General features: G+C 42.0%; 2 protein-coding genes and 1 long non-coding RNA gene across 3 annotated transcripts in view; 2 read left to right on the forward strand and 1 right to left on the reverse strand.

Moving 5' to 3' along the window:
- Window positions 1-302: 302 nt before the first annotated feature.
- On the forward strand, window positions 303-4,770 carry LOC145481785 (uncharacterized). Its single transcript, XM_081460319.1, has one exon. It carries the CDS (start codon window positions 1,340-1,342, stop codon window positions 3,512-3,514), a length of 2,175 nt encoding a protein of 724 aa, XP_081316445.1. The 5' UTR covers window positions 303-1,339; the 3' UTR covers window positions 3,515-4,770.
- A 155-nt stretch (window positions 4,771-4,925) lies between these two features.
- Window positions 4,926-24,031, forward strand: LOC145481789 (uncharacterized). The gene is made up of 3 exons (XR_014048687.1): window positions 4,926-7,774; window positions 7,902-8,206; window positions 23,961-24,031. It is a non-coding gene; the product is annotated as an uncharacterized LOC145481789 (long non-coding RNA).
- Window positions 10,412-25,492, reverse strand: part of LOC145481782 (uncharacterized) — a 35,402-nt gene continuing 20,321 nt past the window's right edge. Inside the window, exons 10-25 of the mRNA XM_081460314.1 lie at window positions 23,883-24,047; window positions 23,089-23,142; window positions 22,634-22,722; window positions 22,120-22,277; window positions 21,443-21,558; window positions 20,705-20,814; window positions 19,518-19,609; window positions 18,903-19,030; window positions 18,339-18,637; window positions 17,616-17,696; window positions 17,350-17,417; window positions 16,548-16,690; window positions 15,626-15,800; window positions 14,924-15,073; window positions 13,904-14,137; window positions 10,412-13,060 (exon numbers count right to left, since the gene is read on the reverse strand). Coding sequence (XP_081316440.1) covers window positions 11,964-13,060; window positions 13,904-14,137; window positions 14,924-15,073; window positions 15,626-15,800; window positions 16,548-16,690; window positions 17,350-17,417; window positions 17,616-17,696; window positions 18,339-18,637; window positions 18,903-19,030; window positions 19,518-19,609; window positions 20,705-20,814; window positions 21,443-21,558; window positions 22,120-22,277; window positions 22,634-22,722; window positions 23,089-23,142; window positions 23,883-24,047 — 3,159 coding nt within the window. The 3' untranslated portion in view covers window positions 10,412-11,963. The remainder of the gene's footprint in view (window positions 13,061-13,903; window positions 14,138-14,923; window positions 15,074-15,625; window positions 15,801-16,547; window positions 16,691-17,349; window positions 17,418-17,615; window positions 17,697-18,338; window positions 18,638-18,902; window positions 19,031-19,517; window positions 19,610-20,704; window positions 20,815-21,442; window positions 21,559-22,119; window positions 22,278-22,633; window positions 22,723-23,088; window positions 23,143-23,882; window positions 24,048-25,492) is intronic.

The following is a 25,492-nucleotide window of genomic DNA, read 5'->3' on the forward strand; positions in this document are numbered from 1 at the left end:
TTCACAATACTGGCAGGTGACTGGCGAAGGAAAATATCAAATTCGCCATGACTCGAACGCTGCTCACTGCTGAAATAGAATTTTCACAACTTTTGATTAACTGGGCTTTTTTTTCACCAGGTAACTTGGGGATACTTGATTGTCTTTCAAACTGTCCGCGCCGTCATGTCTCCTAGTTTAAATTAATAAAGACAAGAAAATAGAACAAGAAAAATGCGAAAAATTAAAATCTATCACGAACCACTAATATTCGTTAACAAGAAGCTTTCATAAATACACAGATCCCAAAGATTCGTAAACATTTGCAAATAGCTTTATTTGGCCGCTTGCGCCAGACAAAATAACTTAAAACAAGATGAATTTGGTTTTCACCGAATTAAACGATTTCTTTGAAAAACATCCGACTCGTTGTCCTCTGGACATGAATAATTAAAAACACGGCGACAGCTGTGGCTTTGTTTTCTTTCATTTCCCGTCATTGTTTCGATTCAAATTCGATGAACTTGCTCTTCATCGTAAACATTTCGGGTGGTTTATTTCAGTTAGGAGCTTGCATGCGCCGCGAAACGAACGCGTGTCTCTTTGGCGCTAAAAATAATGCACGAGGCGTCAATAACATTTATATCCCGCCCAACTGATTATCGCGGCCTAAAAGGCTTGAGCGCCGAAACAAAGCTGTAACAAGACGTCAAAAACATGTCTAGACAATACAATAACGTTGTCTAGACAGTGGCGGGGGCCTTGGCACACAACATTTTACACGGACGACTCTGTTTGTCTTTGTCAGTGGCACGCAATTGGTTCATTCAGCCATGCAGTAATTGCGTTGGCAGAAGAGACAAGCTTCACAAAAGACAACCAAGTGTTTTTGAAGGCTACCTGTTTTGGCGCTATTATCAGGCGAAGTATTGAATAATTCACGCCAGTAGACTTTTATTTCATCTGATATACGGTACCCGAGCGAGATTAACGAATTCGCGTTCGTCGCGGCTTCTCATAATTTGATTCTCAGAGACCCCGTTTTGTACGCCAGGTGCGGTGTGACGTTGTGTCTTTGGCCTGCGAGTGGCACGTACGCTTTTCAAAGCGGGTGAGTCATATTTTTAACCCAAGATTTCACGAGCCTCGTCAGGGGTTTTTTCAGTAATTTTACCCCCTGAATAGCATTATCACATGTCCAGATGACAAATCAACTGCGAACAATAACGGTCCAAACAGGCCTTTCACCGAGCATGTGCAGTGAGTGAACAGACTCGTCTCGTCTGCTATAGGGAAAGCCGTTCAGACGTTTCACGCGACACGCTTTTGTAACTTATTTGGGTGAAATTAAGCAACGCGAATGGAGCGTGGCAAATTCTCTCGTTCGGACAACCCGCTTATAGACGAAATCCTACAGAAGTACCGCGACTGTTCGACAGACTCCATCACTGGACCGAAGGGCTTCACCGCAAAGAAATCGTGGAATTCGACATCAGACGACGGTGCTAAACATAGCTCGCATGTTTCGTCTAGTGAACATTCTAGGACCATGAGCATGAAGACTGTCACAGTAAGAATGCCACCGCCAAAGGGCCAAGACGGTTTCAACTTCAAAGAAACTATCATCGATGGCGTGCCGTTAGCTTGCTTCAGCTCTGGCGGTGAAAAGAGAGTGTGCTACACGGAGCTGGTGAATAAAGTTCTGAAGGATTTTGACGGCAAAGACATTGATGCTAATCGGGATCGCCTTCAGATCTACTGTCCGCGCTGCTCGCCACATCAGCTGGAATTATTTAAACTGGCCGGGGTTTTGTCCTGGTCGTCGACTTCGGCGAGTTTTATTTCCAAGACTGACTCGTTTCGCCTGATCGGTATTTTAACCGCGAGCGAGGTCCCGCGGCGGACGAGTCGTAGTTTCCCGAAGGACAGTTTAGAAGTGTACCATGAGTGTTTTGGCGGCTGCGCGGGCATTCTGGAAATTGACAAGTACACCGATCCGTACGCCAAGTGTATTACGTGTTCCCAATGTGATGGAGTGTTCTCTCCGCGAAGGTTTGTTGTCCATAATCATTCCTCAGGAGAGATACACACTTGTCACTGGGGCTTCGACGACGCGAAATGGCGCCTTTATTTGATGCTGTGCAATGAGCAACCCACGCTGCACGTACAGAAACTCTGGGAGATGCTTATGAATAAATTTTCGGACGGACAGCGCTACAAGCGCGCGTCGCCATCGAGCGAACAAGACTCAGATGGGAGCGAGCGCGACGGTGGTGCGAGCCCTCCGAAGAGGCCGCGCGTGGACAGACCCAGAGACTCGCGCGAAGTGGCAAATAGTGACAGCAGCGACTCGAATGGGAACAGTAGCAATTGCGGGAGCAGTTCTAATGGCGATATCGTGTGCAGAAGGTCTGCCTTTAGACCGTGGTCTCCCTTGCACGGCCGCGCGAAAAGCACAGAGAGCCCCAGTACTCCTAGCGGGGCACTTTCCGTGCCAATGATGTCGCCAGGTTCTCCTGCAAGGCTTTTCGCTCCTCACACCATTCCGTACCTGGCGAGCGACTGCCCTTACACACCGCCACATCCGCACAATTTTCACCGTCACGCTTTCAAGGGAGACATACGAAAGCCAATTCCAAAGGTCGAGCCCAGAATGGGTTCCGCCACGGTTTCGCACACCGTCAGCGAAATTCTAGCGACCCCGTCCGCTAAAGATCCTAGATCGCTAGAGAAAACGGCAAAGGAAATGCTCGAGGTTGTTGCTCAAAACGAAAGATGGGGAGGCTACGAAAAATCGTACAGTCCAAACCGAGACAGGGAACCCGAGGTCAATGACAACGAAAGTGCTGTTTTGGAAGAGCGTATTCAAAACATGCTCGCGAACTTGACTAAGAACGACAGGCTCCCTGCTTCTTCCAGAGAGTTAAGTGGCTTATTGGCCAAGGAAATCAAAGATTTATTTGCCAAGCACGGGGAGGATAAAGTGAGAGAACTGACCAATGTACGAGACAAACTTAGCGCGGAACTGGAGTCGTTGCAAAAAGAGCACGCCAAAAAAATGGAGGAAGCGCTGCAAGAACTCAAAGGCGTTCAAAAAGAATTGAGAATGATGCAGACGAGTCAACGACTCGAAATGGACAGTTTGAATGAGAAAAATATTAAACTACAGCTCGAAGTTAAAAAATACAAAGCCGAGAAAGATGACATTCTCTCTATGAACTCAAAAGAGACCATTAATGTACTGCAACAAGATGTGAGAGACTTGTCGAAAAAATTAGAGGAAAAAGACAGCTACTGTCGAGAGCTGGAGAATGAAATTAAGGGTTTCCACTCTTGGATTAACAATCAAAGATTACATAACGCCGGTTCCCAATTTATCTACACTATGAACAATCCAAGACGAGATTCCGAGTCAGTCATTAGGAGTCGACATATATTAAATGGAACTTCGGCGGGTGGTTTTACTCGCAAAACAAGTGTTAACAAAACTAATGGCTCGCTCCTCAACGGAGAGAGCTCAGAAGAAGAGCAATGAATTTTACACGGTTAGATTTTAAAGTAGTCATGCAGCGCGTAAAAACTTAGACGACACAACTGAGAAACACTCCGTAAATTCATATTGCAACCAGGAACAGGCTAATCTAACCAAAACAACCCCAGTTGGACAGATAAAAACATTGCCATTTCCGTAAGATTATAAAATCAACAGTTCTTTATTCCAATCAAAATTTGATTTTGCTAAAGGTGTCTTTGTCTTGTTGGTCTTCCTTAAATTGCCCACTGAAATTTAGGAGACGTAGGAAAAACATTAAGGAAAATTAAAAAGCTTATTTGTCGCCCCAAATGTTCATTTGTAGTAAGCTTTTGCCATGCAGATATAAATCGTATTTTAATGAAAGACCGCACGGTGCGGTTGGCATACATCGCATAGAAGCCTCTTAGTGTTCGTAGGCTAAACATGTAATTCGCTCTCTTCCTTAACGGCGCCTTACATATCCACATTTCAGCTTACCATTATCTAACAGACAGCGGCGTTTGTCGACTTCATAAACTGAAAAAGAGGAAGCCGTCATCTAAAGTTCTACCGGATCCACCCTATAACCAACAAAATAAAGAAAAAAAGAATTTAGAAAAGCTCGCGACCTGTCTGTCTGTCGAATTGAACCCTCCTCTCCCCTACTCCATTTCCATCTAATAAAATTCTTCGTCTGCAAAACTCTCAGAGAATTAACATTAATAAAAATGCACTTTGTTTTATTGAAATGCGCTAGACAAAATAATAGCATGAAAGCTTCTGGCTAATGGCCTCGGAAACAATTGTTTGATATTCGCGTGCCGAGTTTCTTTGTGCTTCGCCAGTGGCTAGACATAACTATCTTCACGTTGGGTTATTCAACAGGAAACCGATATTTCAAGTCTCAAAACAACGGGCTGGATGTAATTTAAGAAGAAAGGCTATTTTTGGAGCGTCTGCGTCCGATATGAAACGCAAGAACAGCTGGAAAAGTTTCACGGTTTTCGATTTCTCGGAGCGATCCGGCGTGAACGTCGCTGAAATTATCCTCAAACACATGTGACCGAAAAGAAAGCTAAACAGCTTTGCGTGCGAAGCAGTAAGGACCAAGTGGCACTGCTTTAGACAAAGCTGTTTAAATGCAAAAAAAATTAATAATAATAATAATTTACATCGGAAGCTACGAACTGCTAAACAGCTAAAAAAAACCGCAAAACGTTCTTTTAAAAAAACAGTGGGAAGTAAACAAGCTTGCAACTTTGCGCGTAATCCTACAAAAACTAGTGACAAAGTTGTTTTAATTACGATCGAGGAACGACTTAGGGTTTTGTAAATAATAATTCTTGAGAAAGTTAATTTAGGGGTACATGTTCATGGCAGTAATTTAAGAGATAACAGAGAAAAGCCGTGTTTGAAGTAATGAGAAGCCCTGCGAGACAATTTTATACACCACTGAAAGATCTACAAATTCAATATCGCTTTGTTTCTATCAAGGAATATCCTACTTAATAGAATGTGTATCTCATAATTTTGTTTTAATTTTGTCTGTTATGCTATACAGGAAAAAAACTCTGTAAATTAGATCCCTCTTGCGGCGGACGCCTAAAATTTGGCAGAAACAGATATTAGCAATCTTAAAAATATATGAGACAAGAACTGTGCATCAAATGAGACGAAAACGCTTTGTGGTGAGAGATAAAGCCAAATTGACGCCAAAGCCATTTGTTTCGGAGTGTCCACATGCTCGGCGACAGTTTGATTGATAACTTCAAGCTGTTTTTCTTGAGTTACAAAAACACTGTGATTGTCTGGCCGACAGTGAATAAAAAATGGTGTGGCCTAATACTGTGCATTGCCACCATAACGTCTACCCAACACGAAATTCACTGCCTTATCTCGCTCTATCGCTTCGCCGCGGGAAAAATTACCAATACGAATTCATTCAGTTTCTGACCAGCGAAAACTGCTTTGTAATTGTTCTGTCATGGTTACTAGCCTTCGGTTCAAATATTCTCCCAAGTGATAGATATGCATTTTCCCGGCCCCCATACTTTCGATACAATCAACAACGTGGCGAGTCCAACCAGCGAATATTGTGCCCCCCACCCGCCATGGAAAGTGCACGTGTAATGAGAATTTATATTTTCAACATGGCGTTTTCTTGATACACAGTTTTTGGACAAAGATCTTCTGAAAACAAAAGAGAGGAAACAGAATGCAAAGAGCTCATATTAGCCAAGCTATATAAAGAGTTCGAATTTAAGCTAAAGAAGAATTTCGGCAACGATCATTGCTTTGAATGGGCTCCGCCGTACAGGCATCTTAATAGGGGTTTAATTTTCTCAGTTGTTTTTCTGTAGTACGTCAGCCAGATTGCTAATAGAAGCAACAGAACTAGCGGAAGACTTTCTATGTAAATGAAGTGGACAAGAGTCAAGTATAATGGAAGACAATCCATAGCATACACTTAAAACCTAAGCTTAGTTTTCAAGTACAGAAGTACATTTGATCACTAGAAGCACATTGTAAATAGATCTTACTTTCAAAAAATATTCTGCATATGACAGGATGACTTCATTATTTATTTCAATATTGTAACTTCAGTAACACAAAATAATTGCGTTAACTGCAGTTTTTCTATTTGTAATTGATTTTGTTATATATTTGAGCCTCACGAGCTAAACCTCGCGACGCCGCCATGTTTCATAACTCATTTTTAGCGCGAAATCTGTCGAATGAAATGAGAATTGAGAGACTACCGCTCACTAACACAGTAAGAATAAAGAACGGACCTGCTGCAAGCTAGACCATTTTTCAACAAACGTGGCATAGAAAAACATAGTGTCCCGCGTAACACGCGCGAGTTTACACGCTCAATACTTCCCGCGAGTGTACTCGAGAAGACGCGCGCCGGCTACAGATAAACTATCTGATATTTCAAAATTTGTTACAGTAGAATATCTAGAACAGACAGTCTTGCCCAGAACTGAATGTTTTGCGCCGTAAAATCTGTCTCAACAGCGTGCTTGTCTAGGCGCCCCGAAGGAAAACGAACTCCGTTGTTCTTGGACTTCATTCAGGTGTTGACAAGTCACATCGCTGACCCAAGCATTTTAATAATTCCAGGAGATTGTGCCAACAACTAGGGATGGATTTCATTGTCATCTTTATCTATCTATAATAGGATTTTGGGTAGATTAAAGGAGAAAAAGATTGTACTAAACGATTGCGAGGTAATCTTTGAAGCTTGTTTTCTAGATGTGTGTCATTACGGAACGAGTGTTTGGAAGGCTCTGCGTTTCTGAGAATGTTCTCGCTGTAATATTCAGCTCCATGCTTCATGTTATACCGAAGCGCGCCAAATTGCGACAAGCAAACTATTAAGTGTGGTCCTCGCCATCGCATCTAAAGCATTTAGCAATTTGCAGCGTGAAAGAGCACCGACAGAAACAGAGTATATCCGGGTCAACGGCAGGGTTTTATTTTTAGCAGACAAATCAATTATCCATTGAAAAGTCGGACGCGCAGTCTGGAAAAATCCAAAACACGATCCAACGTATGCTTGACTCGCTGACCTCGTCAATACAAAAGAAACATGTTCTATAGATAGAGCAGATTAGTCGGCGCGCTTTCATTCGTCGGCGAATGAACAGATTTATGATGGTCACCACTGGCCAGAGTCCAGCCCTTTGTACCTGTAATTAAAGTCGAGATTGTTCCGAGGATGAACGAACTAAAATAGTCCTTGAACTTTGTAGTCCACCCTGTTTGTAATATCACGTATTTTGCTTTGTGCCAAAACCCGCGGCACGGCAGCCGTAAAATGCTCGTCTGGACCACTTTTAGACCGTTATGTGCTTGAAACGTCTGCAAACCATTTCACAAATCCCCCAGACAGGCTCATTTAACACCAGAAACGTTGCGGTAGCGAGCTGGAGACAAGTGTTTTGACGCGCGAGAACAGATCGCTTCCAAAATCCCAGACATTAACGAGGTTTAATCTCATCAGAAACCTCCCTGCAGACACAGTAGTAATCTACTAAAAGTTGTCTGGAGCGACAAAGGGCACGAGAAACGAGACAGCTTGATTTCCTCGGAAGGACCACATAAGAATACAGACGCCACTGCTAAATTCGACAACAGGGAGTGCGCCAGGGAATTTTGCGAGGATTTGCCACGCGGGGTCCCACGCTTAGCTAAAAAGAGAAACAGCACAAAAGAAATTAAAGCCGCGCTAATCGTTCCTCCTGAGATGACACTTTGGGCTGGCCAACACCAACAGTGAGTATTTTAAGTATGTCATGCTTCTGTTGGCACTTATTCAACAGGGTGTCAGAATTGATTGCAAATTAAAACATGAGAATTCTCCCAGAAAGAATATTTATGTTCCCATTTTTCTTTCCACTAGATACCAGCCATTCATAATACGAACACGAACCCTCCCTGCCGTCATGTCCACAGCATGAAGTGTCCCTACCCAGTGATCAAGCCTATTTTCAGAGGGAGGGCATAATGGAACCGCGTTTCCAAGGCCAGGGAAACGAGGTCGCCGAGAATCAATTTTGTGTCTCAGAGAGACAGATGTTTCATTTACCAACACGTAACCAGGGGTGTCCACCCTTATCAGAGGTACTGAGGGGTAAACAAGCCAAGCAAACAACATCTTCATCCCTGTTGGTGCTAGCCACGACTTTCAGACGGAGGGCTCATAAGGTATTAAGTACCTTACGAATATGCGACGGCGACGGCAAAGACGACGCCCTGTAAAAAAGCACGTGTTTCTATTTTACTTTAGAATTTCGCATTTATTTGGAACTATTCAGTGTGTCTGTCGGTATTAAAACTTGCCGCTGCTGAACATGCTACGAATGCGTTCAGTTCCAAATAGAAATACGAAAAATTAGCCGTTGGGGTTCACGTTCTCCAGACAACGCAGAATTTGTAGAGGACGGCAAAGAAATGTACCAAGAATCATAGTGCGCGTACACAGCCATTGTTTTGCTCATTAAACATTTTGGTTGGTGACGTCCTCGTTGCCGTTGCCGTCGTGGGTTACGTAAGTTCCCCATTATCTGGACCTCACGCTCGGTGAATAACTATTTTATCATTGCACTAACGTTCTTTCAACGAGTAACTGCAACAAAGGAGATTGAGTCGTTTTCGGATCAGCCCAGTTTATTACAGCATATTCATTTACATAGAAGCACATTTTTTTAATCACAAGGGCATTTTGATACAAATATTCAGATAAAACCTCCTTCACAATTATTGAAAAAGCTCAATGTTTTGCACTCCTTTCCCTTGACAACGCCCCACATTGCACGCAATAAATTCATCCAAGACGAGGCAATATTGCAGGGAGCCTTTCCCTGGCGACCAAATGAGTGATCCCGAACAACGGAAAATTTTTTGCATAGGGAAAACTAGTGAGACAATCTCAGATAGTGCAGAGCGCAATTGATAGCTCTGATACAGTAGTCCCATAAGTACTCACCCCTGCTCGGTTCACTTCCGGTTTGTGTCTGCCTTGGTAGTCTGCTACGGCTTTTCCCCTTTGCAGTGTGTATGTTTCAAGGTTGTATTTTCATTCAAGGCCCAAACATTACGCACAAATTAATTACTACTGGTGCTTTAAGTTGATTTTCGTTCATTTTAAATTCAACAATACGCTGAAGCAGCAAACGTGACAATTTAGCTCTTCACGCCAACTTTGTAACTTGATACTTTTGTTTTCCTCGCAAAGCCATGTAATATGAAACCCCTGTTTTCTCCAAAACATACGGAAGATGTCCTTGTTTTTTTGGAGATAAATGAAAGAAAGTTAAATATCTGATGTAGTGATGAAGAAACGGAACAGAGACGATGTTTTACTAAAAATGCAAATTTTTACCGATGAACAAGAACTAATTTAATTATCAGATATTCACGAAATACCACTTTCTTTTTCTGTTGCCACCTTTGTTGTTAACAATAAAACAATTCAAAATTAACACACAAGGATATTGATGGCTGAGAAGCTTTTCAACGAAAAGTATTGAAGATAAACAGCGCTACTTGGCCGATATGAATGAGTCTCCTCAAAGACTGATTAAATTAATTTGAGCTTTCATTAGGTGCCACGGCGTCTGCAGCAATATTTGAGCATTTTCCTGGTTTCTTTTGTTACAAATTTACAATTTGCGGAGTATTAAAGCCACTAACTTGAGAACTTTTTGGTCTCTCTTACAGACACAATTAAGGCAAGAAATAAACAAGTCGCTAAGGAGAAGCAATATATTTGAACCCTGACAAGCACACTATTGTAGATTGAAAACAGCAGATGATATTTGTTGAACCGACCTGTTTGTAATTCTAAAAGCTACGCAGCCACAGTAACGTTACACTTTTGCAATAAAAAGGGACAATTGGCGCTACCTGAAAAATAACTGCCGTCCTTGGTCACATGACACGATATATAAAATACTGCGTGTAAAGATAGTGTATAACACTAACAATGCTAGAACGCATGCGTCTTACATGTTGAGCTCTACCATAAGGAAAACCAGTCAACATTTGTGCGTGATTCCGTATGCAATATATCCTTCACCTAATATAGAGGCCACGAACCCTAACTAATCTACGTATGCGTTTAGGGCAAATTAGTTTTGTTCTAAGGAGAATGGTACCACAAGGAGAGCAAGGGGTTACCTGAAACAAATATATAGCTTTGCGATGTTCAAAGTTAAGCGACGGCGATGGAATGTGTTTTACGTAGAGTACACATGTACCTTTCCCACCCTACTCCCACTACTTCCTTGCCTCTAATTAATTAATTGAAATTAAAGTTTACACCTTAGCGCCATACCGCCATAGCGCCTTAGTTCCTTAGCGGCAGGCAACCCCCATAACCATCCCAATAGTGCACTCTGCACTAAAAAATCACTCAGGTCCCGTCCGCAATATGCCGAAGAATTTGAAAACGGGGTTTTCACTCTGAAAACGCATCAAATGTTTTCCGTCCACACTACGGCGGAGAAATGTAAAACCGCAGCAAACACCGGTCATTTCGGATTTGTGTTTGAGGAAAACTCGGTCAGGAAAATCACATGACTATCGTGACGTCATCATTTTCGAAAAGTTCCGTTTTCAAAATGTTTTCCGTTCCCACGAAAACGCAAAGCCGGCGTTTTCAAATTCTCCCCGTTTGAAGAGCGTTTTCGAAAAGCTCCGTTTTCATGACGGATTAGTGTAGACGGTAAAAAATAAAGCTGCATTTTCGAATTTCTCTGCTGTAACTTGGACGGGGCCTCATTTCCCAATGAAGAGAAACGTCATTGTTTGGGAACGCAAACATGGCCGCCGTGACGTCAAGTGGAAAACGCATTTTGCCGTCTCTTTTCATTTAACTGAAGTTTTCTCTGTCGTTAAACTACTGCAATTAGAGGCCAGAAAACCAACCAGACTGTTTTGATACTTTAGGTCCTTAGATTGAAATAACGATTCTCTTTACATAGCTGTGTACTTCTTTAATTGTTAGTTCTGAGAAACTGGAAGTACATCAAGACATGTGTCTCAAGCTGATGGTTTTCTGTATTCTTACCACTGTTGTTTTTGACAAATTATGCAATGATACTGTAATGTTAAAACAGAGTTTGATCAATTTTTCAATACCGTAAACTATAAGAACCGTGGGGCATCTGAACCTAAAATGAAGGCTACTTGAGAAACTACCTAACCCTTGGGAAAACATCAACATACTAACATACGGACCAGCCGACAAATCTTAAAACAACGCGATATGAATACAAAAAAAAATTGTACAAGTTGCCTAATTTGAAAATATAAAACCCCAACCTATTTAATCTTATATATAAAAATAATTTTATGTTTTAACTAAAAAATATGTGTATTTTTTATTTAAAATCTATTATAACATTTATATAATGATTAAATGAATGCGCGCGCTCTGATTGGTCAATCAGCTATGGTTTATTGTGCCAGTAAACGCGTGTCTTCGGAATTATTATATAAAAGCAATAGACCACAAGTTTTTATGGTTTATAGGCTGATAAACCACTTGAAGAAAACACCCGAAGAATTCGTAAATCACGAGCCGCAGGCGAGTGATTTACGAATTCTTCTCGTGTTCTTCCAACATCCCGCGTGGTTTATCAGCCTATAAACCATAAAAACTTGTGGTCTATTGCTTAAGTAACTTCTAAAATGAACTTCTAAGATGAGATTAACCTGAAGTACTTGAGATTTCTAATCACTGAAACAACTCACTCAACAATTGTTGCAAGCACATCCGAGCGAATCGAGAAACAGAAAAACCAAGCTATCTACTTAAAGTGACACAACGGTAATAATTCTAACAATTTTATAACTTTGTGTAGCTCATTAATACAACTCTCTCAGCGTTACTTTTTTGAGAAATTCACTTGCCGAGGCTGACCGACCGCGATCCGAAGATTTTCCGACATAACCCAGTTTAGCTAATCTGCCAGATCATGACTCTCGGCTCTTTCTCGTTCTCGTTGGGCCTTTTGCGTCGCAAGTCTGCATACCCTTCACCAGCGCTTACGAGGAGGACTGGGAACGGCAGCCTCGGTTTTAAGTTCTCCACTTTAGGGGTCGTTAAAGTTCCGGCAACAGAATCGCGCGCTTGACTCTGATCAAATACATTGTAGCTATCGTCTTGGCGAGGACTGTCGTAAATCACCTCCGGTGTTTTCGGAATTTCCGGTGATTTTGCGGCTCGTGGATCAGTGTCTCTAAGAACTTCTATATAACTCGGAGCCCCCACATCAATGGAAGTAACAAGGAGATTTCCGGAAGCGGTGTCCTCCTCCGGTTTGGTTTCAACTTCCGGTCGAAGGCCGCTCTCTGGGCTGGGGTGATCTTTAGATGCTGGATTAGTTTCATTCACCTTTTCCAAGTGAATTCCTTGAGCTTCAGCCGCTGCACGGGCATCATTAAGTTTGACATACTCACCTACAGATTTTATTCTTCCCCTAACATCCGCTGTCTCGCTCCTACTTCCACTTCCGTTTCCTTGCTCACCGGGCGCAGAAGCACTTCCGGACACATCACCATTGACAGTAGGATCGTTTCTGGTTTCCTCGCTTTCAGCGGAATTTACATCACCGTTCGCATCCACAGCCGACAGTGTCGGGTCCTGCTCGTTTACAAGAACGAGCGGGATTCGTGGAGGTTCGGAAATACTCGGCGGAGGCGTGCTCCCGAACCCTTTAAATTCGGATAACATTCGGGCGAAGTCGTCAACTCGGAATTCAGTCTTGCCTACTAAATCTTCGGATTGGACCGAACTCGAAGTGGCGTTCTTGGAAGGGTTTCCACTACCCTCAAACCGCACACTGAACGAACCCGTTGAAGACGCAGTCCCAACGCTTGATAATCGCGGTATTTGCATGCCACTCAACGTTTGCTGTCTATCTTCCACGAAGTTAAATTCGTCATCACTATGAACATCTTGGTCAGAGAAATCCCCGTCACCCTCTCCCCCACGGTCAGTAGTTTGTCCGCCAGTCACTGGCATTTTATTGCTGTTGCCTTTTTCAGGAGAAGCTGCAATAAAACATTGACGGCGGAGTTCAAACGCAATCTTAACATCACAATTCTCCCAACCAGTTTCAACATACTTTTTGGTGCTCTGCTCTTTGGAGAATTTGATGACAATCAGTCCCGCCTTTCAATGAAAACTGCTTGAAATTGTACTTGTGGTGTATAGGAAAACAATTTTGAAAACAATCAGCTGTTTAACAAACCACGAGTTTGGATTTTTAACGAGTTTATATTCAACTTGTCGTATTAATTTTTATTTACAGTGTGCACAGTTACTAATCTACTGTGCTAAATCTACTGACCAAAAATAAAGTCATTTTTCTGTGGGGCACGGGAAGGGGGATAAATCGGGTTCATCGGTTCGATTAACAGTGGTGTTGTGTTAAAGGGGCTAGGTCATGCAATTTTACGCAATTTTAGAGCTGATGAACGTGTTACAGAATTAACTGAGATATCACAATAGCGGCTTAAATTTGTACAAAAACGCACAAGAAACACAGAAACGCCAAAAAGGAGCATGGATGGACAACAATGGAGAAGAGTGAAACGGATTGCATTACGGCTCAACTTGAAAAACGTCGAGACGACGTTTTTAAGTTTTTAAGACCGTCGCTTAAGTTTATCCCAATCTATTTCAGTTGCATCCATAATGCTCAGATATCATCCTTGTTGGTTATGTGGCCGTGATTTTACCCACGAATTAAGACTGTTGCTCTGCCAATTTGAGGTTTAGAGCACGACCTATGCCCCTTTAATACTGCATTGCAAGGAAGGACAACGACCTTGGACCTCAAAACTTGCTTCGGTCTGACGCCAACTATGGTAGACAGAAGAATGGGCACTAACTTTTACTTTGATTGGCCAAGGCCGGACCACGTGACGAGTAGGTCCAGGCCCCCGACACTCCCGCATCCGTCTGCACACACGCATCTCTGACCTCGTGTTCCCGGAACAAACTAAAGTCAAGTTTACTTCCTTCGGGTCCGTATCCCGTCCCCGTCCCGGGACTCGGGTTGCTTTTCAACGGGTAAAAGCATCGCACGCTGCTGCCGTACGAGTGGAATGCTACACACGCTTTGCCTGGAAAAAAGAAAAAAAATGAAAAGTCTTAACTACTTCAGTTAGACTACGAGTAGTCCCTCTTTCGCTTAGTCCGTCGTGCGTGCTGCGAAAGAAAACTGCGAGACAGAATAGGCCGCGCGAACTTCTGTGGGCGAGAAGCGTGCGTCTCGCCCCCAGGATTTCACGCGGCCACTTTTTCCTCGCGGTTTATTTACAGCCTCGCTCGACGGACTAAGCGAAAGAGGGACTACTCGTAGTCTATCGTTTAGAGGACAGCTGAGTGCATGATCTACGTTTCACGTACTATTTATTTTCCTACGCAACAAAATCACAGTGTTTTCAAGTTGAAGTGATACGATTATGTTCAGTTTGCTCCAAGTTACCTTGCGCCTCTGTTTCAAAACGAGTACTCGTGCAATACCGTTCATATGTAAATGAGTTTTATTTTCATGAAAATAAACCCGAGAAGAACACATTTTCATGTGAATGGTTTTGGATTAAGACTCGTTTTGACACAGAGGCAACTTGGAAATCGCCTATTACGGAATCTAGCAAAGGATCTAGAAGGGAGTTCCGTTTTGTTACCCCAACTTTTCTTGCCAAATTTCAAAGCCCGTTCGGGCCAAACTTCACAAGTTTCCCGTATTCAATCCATTCCTAGCCTTACTCACTTTCTACAAAAACGCCTTCTTGTCATCTGTCAAACTCTGTACTACACAATCAAACCACTAGCTTTGATTCGCTGCTATCTAGGTGTGTTTTCGAGCGCGTTGCAATCAAGGTAAAATAGATGGCAGTTCTTACCTGACACGAGTGGTATCCCCTCCAGTCTTGGAAGTGGAAATACTAGAGTAACACCCACACTCGTCCCCACCCACAGCAAACCTTCATCCGCAGCTAAAGCTGTGGCATAAACTTGATCAAGTTTCGTTTTTTCCAACTGAGAATCGATATCTGTGAAGAAAAATGTGGAAGCTAAATGTAAGCCAGGCTTTCACAAGCGACACAAAACGCGGCCCTCGTGTTATGTCGTTAGACTTGTAAGAAGAGGGACATTACATCACAATGTTCCTATTCAATCAGACCCTTGTTATTTAAAGAGCGGACAAGTGAAAATAAAACTTTTCAATGGTTAAATCACTAGTCAGTGGGTAAGCGTTAACAACATAGTACGTCTACTGGATATTTATAATTATTAGAAATATAGTTAGCCACACTTTGAACAACCAGCAGGATAAGCTTATAAATGGGGTTTTGCCAAATTATCGTTGACCTGCGATGGACTCCTGTTCGCTTCATGCTTTACAAACTAGGGTTAAAAGCCATTTAGCCCATAGTTTCTCAGGACAAATTTCTTCAGGCCTTTGTCAGGACTCTTGCAGATTTTCCAGACTCCAAATGAAGAATTCAAAGGTTGTTCAACGCATTCCTGTTACGACTACACAGGGTCGTTGAAAGACAAACAAGGCTCCCCCTTGGCATTATTCGTTCAGTTTTCAAACTAACCTCGCTGCATATTGGTCACCGGAGAAGAGATGCTAATGTCCTGTACGTGCTTGAGTGTCTCGCTATGAAACAGCTTGATCGACGGGAACTTCCAAACAGACACCCAGACACCCACACCGTAACTAACAAGGTGCTTGATGTTGGTTTTCGGGTTATCGTCAACTTCAATGACGTGCTGTGAAAAAAACGTTCGACGGAATGAAGTTACCGCTTTCTTTCGTAGTAAAGAAAAAAATGACTACATGGGGGATGAGTGACAAAGTAAGTGGCTGAGGGGGTGGGTGAGTAAAAAGAGAGGGAAGGAGGGAGGGAAGCCGGCGTGAGAGGGAGTTAGAAGGGAGAGGCTGACTAATGAATGAATAAGTGGTGGTGAGAGGGACAAAGGAGGAAAAGAAAGGAAGAAAAGAAAAGAGAAGAGGGATAACAGGGGTTTCATGGATAAGTGCGGAGAAAGGAAGGGATGGAGAAAGAGAGAGGAGAGGGAGGAACAGAGCCAGGAAGGAAATGAATAAGGGAAGAAATGAGCGAGAGAAGAAGAGATGGAAGAAAAAAACGGAGCAGCGAGGGAACGTAATGAACTTATACAGTGCTTATTTCATCGTCAAGTTCCGTCGTGAAAGCCTTAAAATTATGCGATGTACAAATCATGTTTGACATCAAGCTGACGCTTGTGAAGGTTCTTACAGCGAACATGCTCAGCGAAAGAGTCTATTTCCAATTTTATTTACTTGGGATGCGTCCTGCACTCCTTTTGAAGACATGGAGTAGTAGATTCCTTAACTCCAGATATTTTGTAAAAGAAAGTTTTGTGAACAAAGCCAGCGACTTTCCAAATGATGGCGAAGAATAATGAGCGTGGTTGGTATATGGCTGCAAGCTTTTAAAATGCGGCTTTGTATGCTAATGTAAAATGCGCAGATACCTTGATAACTTCTTCATCGTGGTTTACAATAAACAACTTGTTTCCACAGGAACACCACAGGCTTTCTCTCACAACCGCCAACGCCATTACGGGAGACTTACCGAGACCTACGGCTTTTGGCTCACTGAAGTTCCACGTACCCTCTGAAATACAGTTGAAAAACAAAATACACTGAACAAACGAAAAACACTTTCAAAATGACTTCCTTTTGGCTTTTAACTCTTTTCTTGCGCTTTTTACTAGTACACGATTTTGCTTTTCCCGCGCTTTTCACGTGTTACATCAGTTCTCGCTTTTCCCGCCCTTTTCACTGGAGAACTGATGGCTTTGTGCTATTGGTAGCTTTAGTCGTAACTCACGTGCAAGTCACGTCACTGTCTCTTTGACTACGTTAATTTCAATAAATGGCCCAAAACAGCCAACAAGCGCAAAGTAGGCGGAAAAAAGAAAAAAAATTAAAAAAACAACAACAAGAACAGAAGGCAGAATTTGAATTCGCTAAAAGGTATTGTGACAAATGGTTATTGACCAAGCCTGAGATCAAGATGGCTGGACATTTTACCAAGACTTCATTTTGCGTGTCTTGAACGAATGAGAATTTACTGTGTGGCATACAAGACACAATTTTTCTATGGGACACAGCGGGCGATCCCGAGAGCGCAAGCTACACCAACCTTGCGCGCGCAGATAACCAATCAGAGCGCAGACTTTGGTTCATCTTGTCCACTCGCAGAGTTAGCTATATCTTAATTGTCTTAGTTCTAGGTCAAAGTTTATTTAAGATAATTTCCCTCCTTTTTACCTTGATTGCGTTTGAAAATGACCACGCTACCATCGGCCACTCCAGCAAAGATCTTCATATTTACCGTCCTTGAAGAAGAAGCAAACATGGTTTTCAGCAGAACAAAAATCCAATTGCGCCAAATTCACGGTAATCTTCATGAGAAGCATAAAAGTCAAAGCGATTTTGGTGATGGTTGTTGTCACTTCAATTTTCATTTGATGTGATGATTTTCATATTAACCTAGTAGGTATTTATCAAAAACCAAGCAAACAGTAATTCCTTACTTGATGGCCAACACCGCATCAGGAAGCCGCACAGACATGACGTAACGCCGAGTAGAGTCCACGGCATTGTAGATGAAAATTCTGCAAAACAACGGTTATGCATATGTGTTAAATTACAGAATGACAAATCGATTTTCCACATTCGGTTAGGAAAAAGCTTCAGAATTCGAGAGTTCTTAGCCTGGACTGATGTTGAGTTATTTGGTAAGACTGTACTCTCACAGAACCATTCTCCACCCTTGCCCTCGCCCCCTCCCCCCCCCCCCCCCCGTTCCTCCGCTCTTCCGGAGTAAAAGTGGTGGTAGCCTGGCAAAGTGCTGGGAAGAAGGGGGGATAGTATGCTATTCCCTGGTTACCAGCAGATACTATACTTCGAAAACAGACTTTACTGTTTTGGTTTTCTCTCTGTACTAAACAGCTTAATAAGAATCAAGAACTGTTGGAGAAATCGTCAACAGTTTTTGAAGGAGATCATATGATGGAGAAACTCAGAGACTCTGGCAAATGATTTTCATTTACACCTTGCGAGAACCCTGGTAATTCCTTCTCTTTACACAAGAAGACACAAATATTTGACGCGAGCTTTGAATCATGGTCTACTTCGATACGTTATATATATAGGCTGACTCGTCGACTCGTCAAGCAACTTTTCTGAAAAATCGTTGAGCGACGACGCGAAGGACTGTAACGTAAGCTAAGTAACGCTAAACCTTTTCACTGTACCTTCCTCCCTGTGTTCCAAGCCAGACCGTGGGAAAAGGAAAGCCGAATCTTCCAGACATCGTACCCTTAAACTTCTTTTCCTCTCCACAAGTTCGCTCCACATACACCCCACACAAAATGTTTGACTCGCACACGTGGAACGATTCTACCACCTGTGGAGGGGAGGGAAGGGAAACTTTGACCACAGTCACGTGACCCGCATGGTCTCCGCCTCCACAGAGAAGCCACAGAATGTTGTAGTTGTCGTGGACGCCCGGGAGTGGATCTTCAGTGTCCGGACAACTTACGATGCATTGAACCTGAAAGTTGAGAAGATGACGCGGGGTTTTTCTTTAACCAATCAGAGGACTCGCAAAGCCAACGCTATTCTGGATTACTTTCTATACTCAACGAAAACCGTTCTAAGAGTTGTAAATCCCCAACTTACCAAAAAATAATCACACCGACCAATAAAACAAATGTAAAAAAATTAATAATCCTTGAGACCACACAAAAAATGCCAGATAAAGAAATGTGAGACTAGCGCAGAGACCCGTAGTTCTGGATAACCACAGCACACCATACCTTTGATTTCTGATTGAGTAGAAACAAGCTTGAGTTATCTTTAAGAAGCGGCATGTTTCGGCGCTGAATAGCCACGCCTCCAGTCCCGTCATCCTCTGGGAGATACCAACCAGGATTGTTCTCTGGCGCTGAAAGGAAAATTATCATATCACACTGTACACTACGGACTAATACTAAGCAAGAAGTCATAACGCATAAAGCGGTGATATCCATGTGCAAATGCACCTTTTCGGCGATGCGGCAGCCATTTTGAATTCTATTATTTCATATAGCTATTATGGGATGCTCAGGGGACAAATTAGTATGCAGTTGCCCCTAAGCATCTCATAACAGCTATTTGAATTCAAAATGGCCACCCTATCGCCGAAAAAGTTCATTCTCCACACCTTTCTCCTGGAATAGTTTGGAAAAACTTTAATCACATGTTGTCATCTCGTTTAGTTTGCTTCCATGCGCGCTTAAATTTGTATTCCTCTTTGAATATAAATTGTTCGATATACAAATGCTCTTTGCAAAAAAAACAACAAATGTTTAATAAATATCACATAGTGAAATCACAGAATTGAGTTCAAATTCAGTTATTATAGCAAAAACACAATATTTCAGTTCACTCACCCAGTCTTAATTTAGATGTGTTAAGAGCAGTGACCCACTCTGCTTTCACCGAAGGAGAGTCCGTGCTAAATATATAGTTTACATGGCCGTGTCTGAAAAACAACCATTTTTCATTACTAATGCGACACATCTCCCGTAGTAACAGTCACAGTGATTAATTGGTTTTTAATTCAAATACTACGCTACCGATTGGCTCAAACAAAAACTCGCGCCAGTTTATCATCCAATCAGAAGTAATACCAAAACCAATCGTGGCGCGCTCACGCACGTTTTCCCACGCTTTGCGTCAGCTACATGTATTTAATTCGAGTTTTGATTGGTTCATATAGTCTGCTCTATTCAGGTCGGTATTGTTTAAAATTAAGGTACCGGACCCAAAATGGTTCAGGTCTGTCTCATCACTCGAGAACGTTCCTTTGTTAGTGTCTGTTTATACGGGATCGGTCGGGTGCCGTCCACTACTGAATCAAAGCGAGAAAATAACCTATTTCAATCATGCGCAGAATACTTAAAGCAGTCTCGGATCGGATCTATCTGGTATCGGTTCTGCGTGGACACACGAAAATGCGCAGTCAGTCCTAAAACGGATTGATCGGGCCAGTCCAGTAAGAGTTAGGAACGATTTACAGAGACTGGTTCAGCCGATAAGCGCTGGGTAGTCGGGTAACGGTAAGCAGGTCCCTTGGGAAGGAAAAACTTGTCAGTAAGTATGTCAAGATAAGCCCAGGATGTACAGTATTTGCACTGCACATTCAAAGCTACCGAGAGTTTATGTTCCATTTCTCTGACGATTTAGCATTAGAAGCCACTTTGACGAAAACGACAGAGAACAACCTCGACTATTCATTTCACGTCCCGTATTAATCTTGAAGTATTATTCGTGCGAGAACAAGGGCATGTCTGTTTATGTGCCTTTGAAAGGAATTAAGTTTCTTAAGTGACTCTGAAGTTTGACTTGATTTATTACACGTATTTATTTACCTTTAGTGTCAGATTAATTATATGTCTTCCAAATTCATCAATACAGTTTTGCGTTTTTCGATTGTAACTGGTAACAACGAAGGGTACATTCCTACATGTAAATACCGTGAACTTTAAAAACAAACAAGGATTAATCGCGCAAGGAGAAGGGTCTGTAATGGCCAGATAAGAATTACAATGACTGCTGTGAGCTTTATATTTCTTACTTGGATGGTAAAGACAACTCCAGCCAATAAAGATTTGCTAGTCTTGTTTCTTCCTCTATCGTCCTCTGCACGGCTTTGTGCCACTGTTGAACTTTTTCGACATCAAGAACCTGTAGAGAGCAAAACTACGTAAACCATTTTTACTACAGAAAAGACAGCAGCTTCATGTCTTTAACTGATCGTATGAGAAAGCGTCTACCAAATGTCAAAATCAAGAGAGAGTAAAAGGAATTCTACTCCGACATGAGCTGAGTGAAGAGAAGAACGTTTCTTAACATCCAATGGAGAAAATGGAAAGACGTATGACACAAGATACGCGGGCATATTTCAACCAAGCTTAACATAAGCATGCCCCACATGAAGCATGTTCATGTACGATCACCTTTTTCGGCAAATTCACTCACTAAATGCTTGCCACATTTGAACCCACAAGGAGCGACAACATTTTCGAGACACTTCAATGTTAAAAGCTATTTTGGAGAGTTTCGCACTTTTGGACTTTAATTTCCTTTGCTAAGGTACATGTATGACTCCTCTAGCATCGTACTTTTAAGTCAATCAAAACTGATGTATAACAACTAGAAGATTGAGGAAAGATACTGTTGCCAGACTCTGTAACGGACATAATTAAAGAAAAATACGCGCATCAACATTCACTTGACAAAGGGGCGCGGTGACGTCGAAAGCCCGTGACAGCCAAACATTTGAACTCTGAAATATCGAATGTATCAACCTTACCCGATATGAACGCCGTAGCGTAGCAACAAGGCCAGCTATTTGACCAATCACAGCCAAGTCCTGTTGCAGGTCTTCAAAGTGCTCACGGCAGCCACTGTAAGTACCTCGATACTGACCTGAGAAGAACAAAAAAATAGTTCAACACTAAACCACCCAATCCAGTTCTTTAATGCTATCTTCAAGGATTTTGCCGACAAAACACGACCTTGGAGAGGGGAAAAATGGTTAAGTGTTCGAGCACTTTTGGCTAGCATTGTAAATGCTACTTTTCTCTTTAAAAATGTCAGTTGCAGTGGAATTAACGTTTGGTCTGGAGTGTTCGTCTAGGTGAAGGCAAGCCTGAAAGACAAAGACTGACGGCAGTCATTCTCAGAATCAACTTCTAAAGTCGTCGAAACACCCACCAACTACTCGCTTATTATAGGCGTTCGATTTGTTGGAGAGCAGTGAAAAAAACAGCTAGGGAAAATATGAGGGGGGGGGGGTTGGGACGAGGAGCGAAATGAGTAGCCCTCCCCTGTAGTTTTTCTCCCACCGGTCCCAAAATGCCAGGAAGAGGCTCGTCACCAACAACAGTTCTTTTCAGGATTGTATGCTCTCACCGGGACCATCACACTGGATGAACTACTGATACTCGGAAATTCAAACCATTTACCAGATAAAAATGGTACAATTACCTGCCCTGGAATGGCTTATTGTTGTCCTGTACGAATTGGTTAATATGTTCACTCCTGGACCGTATTCCACGATATCAACATCATTAAGCGGCACGTTCCATTTCAGCTTGTACTTTGCTTTAGGGTCAATGACCATGTGCATGGCACGATCTTTCTTCCTGAAAACAACAACAGCAGAAACTCATAGCTCACTGTGTTGGTATAATAAAACCTCAATGTTTATCAAAACTTGTCCTATTTTCATTTATAACATAGCTGGCAAAACCGCGCTATCAAACACTCTATACATGAGCGAACGTCACGTTCTAAAGATGCACACTTGTGGCCAGTCTGAGCCAAAAAAAAAAAAAACATTTTTTTTCTTTCTTACGCGAGTGGACCTCGTCGTACATTTAAGGTGATTCTTTAGTGTTGCATTGCGCATCCCTACTGCGCACAATCTTCGCGTCATTAGCGTGCGTACATGAGCGCACATAGGAATATACATCACGACTTTAACTTAGCAAGCTCTTACCCTTTAATGAGGGAAACACACAGCAGCATGTCCGAAAGCATGATTATTCGCCGTTTCTTTGTTCCAAGTATTGATTCACCTTCAACAGTCTGGTAAACCAACATATTATAATCTATCAGTCAAAGTGAGGTAATTAGAACTTGCATTGCAGGCTAAGTTAGGTTGGGAAAACTCAGTTTTGGCCAATGCCACCTGATAGAGGTTGACTTTCCAACGGCAGTTTCGATACCTGTAGGGGTTGATTTTCTTTGATTCGTTAACAAACTTAATGTAAATTCCCTGGATTCCACAGAGACTACCCAGTTTGGTTTAAGAAAACTGACTTCCCAGATTTGAAGTTCCTACATGTCAACAGAGCTGTTCATTAGCAGTGCCCAGTGAACCAGTTCTAAGAATCACCAGGACATATTTGTAGTGTGTATTGCATACATACTATTTTAACAAGTGGTACTTACACACTGTACAAAGTCATCCTGTCTGATGAAGTATCGGTTACCAGAAGCTAGGGGCTAAAAAAATTGACAAAAACAAATTGTGACATCCCCTTCAGCCATTGAGCTCTTGAATGATTACTAACAACACATTTGTTTTATTATCATTTCTGAGAATCCTCTCAAATGGACCAGTGTGTTGATTGTTATATTGCCCTGATAATAATGTACTGACATCCAATGCTAGATAGCTTACCTATCACTACTCTTTGCGTTGCCATGCCATCAGTGTGCTTTGCTCAGCAAGGCTATGCTATGTTGACAATGCCAAGCTAAGTTAATAAAAACTACGCGAAGCTACATGTAAGCAAACCTAAGCAAGGCTATTGTTAAGCTATGCCAAGCTAAGCTAAGCCAAACTAAGCTAAGCCAAACAATGTGTTTTCATCACAATTATTTTGTTTCTTGGAGCCCAAATAAAGTTGTCTGGGGAAGGCAAGTTGTCCCTAGCAGAGCGTTTACAAGGCACTAGGGTTACCCTGTAAACCACCTTGTAAACAAGGCCTAAAATTAGCTATACAATGCTAACCTGAGCTCAATGTGAAAAATAAGCCGGGTTAAGCCACATGTATTCTAATCTAACCCATCTCTAATCTAGGCAAGGCTAAATTAAGCTATTGCAATGTTGTGCAATACTGCACTACATGTAAGTTACATTGCGATGCCAGCAATGCTATGCCACACCACTACACACCAGGACCTGTGCGCTTCTAAATCTAACGAAAAGTTTGAGGAAAATAATTCTAATAAATAATTACCTTGTGACTTTGCGACACCAGCCCATCCAATAACTTGACTTTGTTTCTCAGCTCAGCTTCTCTTTTTCTTTCTTTTAGATTCTCTGCCAGACACTCCAGCTGAGTTAGAGCAAGCTGCAGAGGAACACGGTCTGGGTGATCTCTGGGAGTCACTAACAGAAGTTCCTGAAAACAGAATGAGACCAGCAATCAAAAAAGTTCACTTTTCACTGACTGAGGAATAAAAGGAGTATGCAAAATGCGAAGAACTCTAGTGCATGACTGTGGTACAGGTCTCTCCAGTGGGGTGGGAAAATGTTCGTGATATTCTTCCGTGGCAGCACCTACTATATACTTCACTACAAGGATGTACTACTCCTTCTCCGCAGCAGCACCTACACCATGGAATTCTCTACCATTTGAAATAAGAAATCGTTTGTCTGTGTCCATCTTTAAAAATAGACTCAAAACGTTTCGTTTTAAAAAAGCCTTTTTGCAATTTATTTTAGACTAATGTTTTTAATTTTTAGATAATTTTTTAGACTTTCTCTGACATTGTAAAGCGCCTTTGAACATTTACTATAGGATACTGGCACTATAGAGATCTGATGACGATGATGATGATGATGATGATGATGATGACGATGATGATGACGATGACGATGACGACGACGACGATGATGACGATGACGATGATGACGATGACGATGATGATGATGTTGATGTTGATGACGATGATGATAATGATGACGACGATGATGATGATGATGATGATGATGATGATTACGATGATGTTGTTCAAATAATATTATATCTAAAATGCATAGCCTACAGCCTCATACAAAACACCTGTTTTTCCAGTGAGTACACAGTGTTTGCGCCAGAGCGCGCCATTGCGGGAATCCCGCGTTACAATTAGAGATGGCCCCCAGAAAAACGAAAAAAGGGCCAATTTGGCCCTTTCCTTTTACAAGACTGCAGGCTTAACACAGGCATAATAATTTAAAAGCCATCCCAGTGCTGGAAATTGTGATCGATACGGTAGCCAATGCAACAAGCATTTCATCCTTGGCAACCAAAGATTCTGGTTTAGTCGCCATAGTACGGCATAATGGCGACTACATTTCTCTGTGTTGATGATCAATAACGGTTATTTTGTCACACATTATGTTCTTCTAGAAAATCATATTGAAAGATCTTTGTTTCTAAAACATTCAACATAAGAAAAGAAGTCAATCCGTCCTTTTGCTTTGCTGTATTGATTCTCTCATATCGGAAAACTTCCAAATGGCTGACCGTGTTTGAAATCGCCCTATAATGCATTGCAAGCCCTTGATCATTGACTACGTCATGTAGGCCTAAGGATTGTTCTTTTGTAATGCACGGATCCTTCATACTAGTATCTGATTCAAAAGAAACTTTATTGAGTAGAAACCCTTCAAAAAGCACTTACTATTAAATTTTATCATAGATCCTAATAAACTGCTTTATTTTCCTTGGTACCCTGATGCACTTTTTCCTTCTGTAGCTTTCAGTTTATTGGCCCCTTTCCTAAAAAATTGGCCTCTAAAAAAGATCTTCAGGGGCCACTTTGGCCCTCAAGTAAAATTTTCTGGCTGAAACACTGCAGT

This window comes from Orbicella franksi, chromosome 3, assembly GCF_964199315.1.
Source record: "Orbicella franksi chromosome 3, jaOrbFran1.1, whole genome shotgun sequence".
Lineage (NCBI taxonomy): Eukaryota > Metazoa > Cnidaria > Anthozoa > Scleractinia > Merulinidae > Orbicella > Orbicella franksi.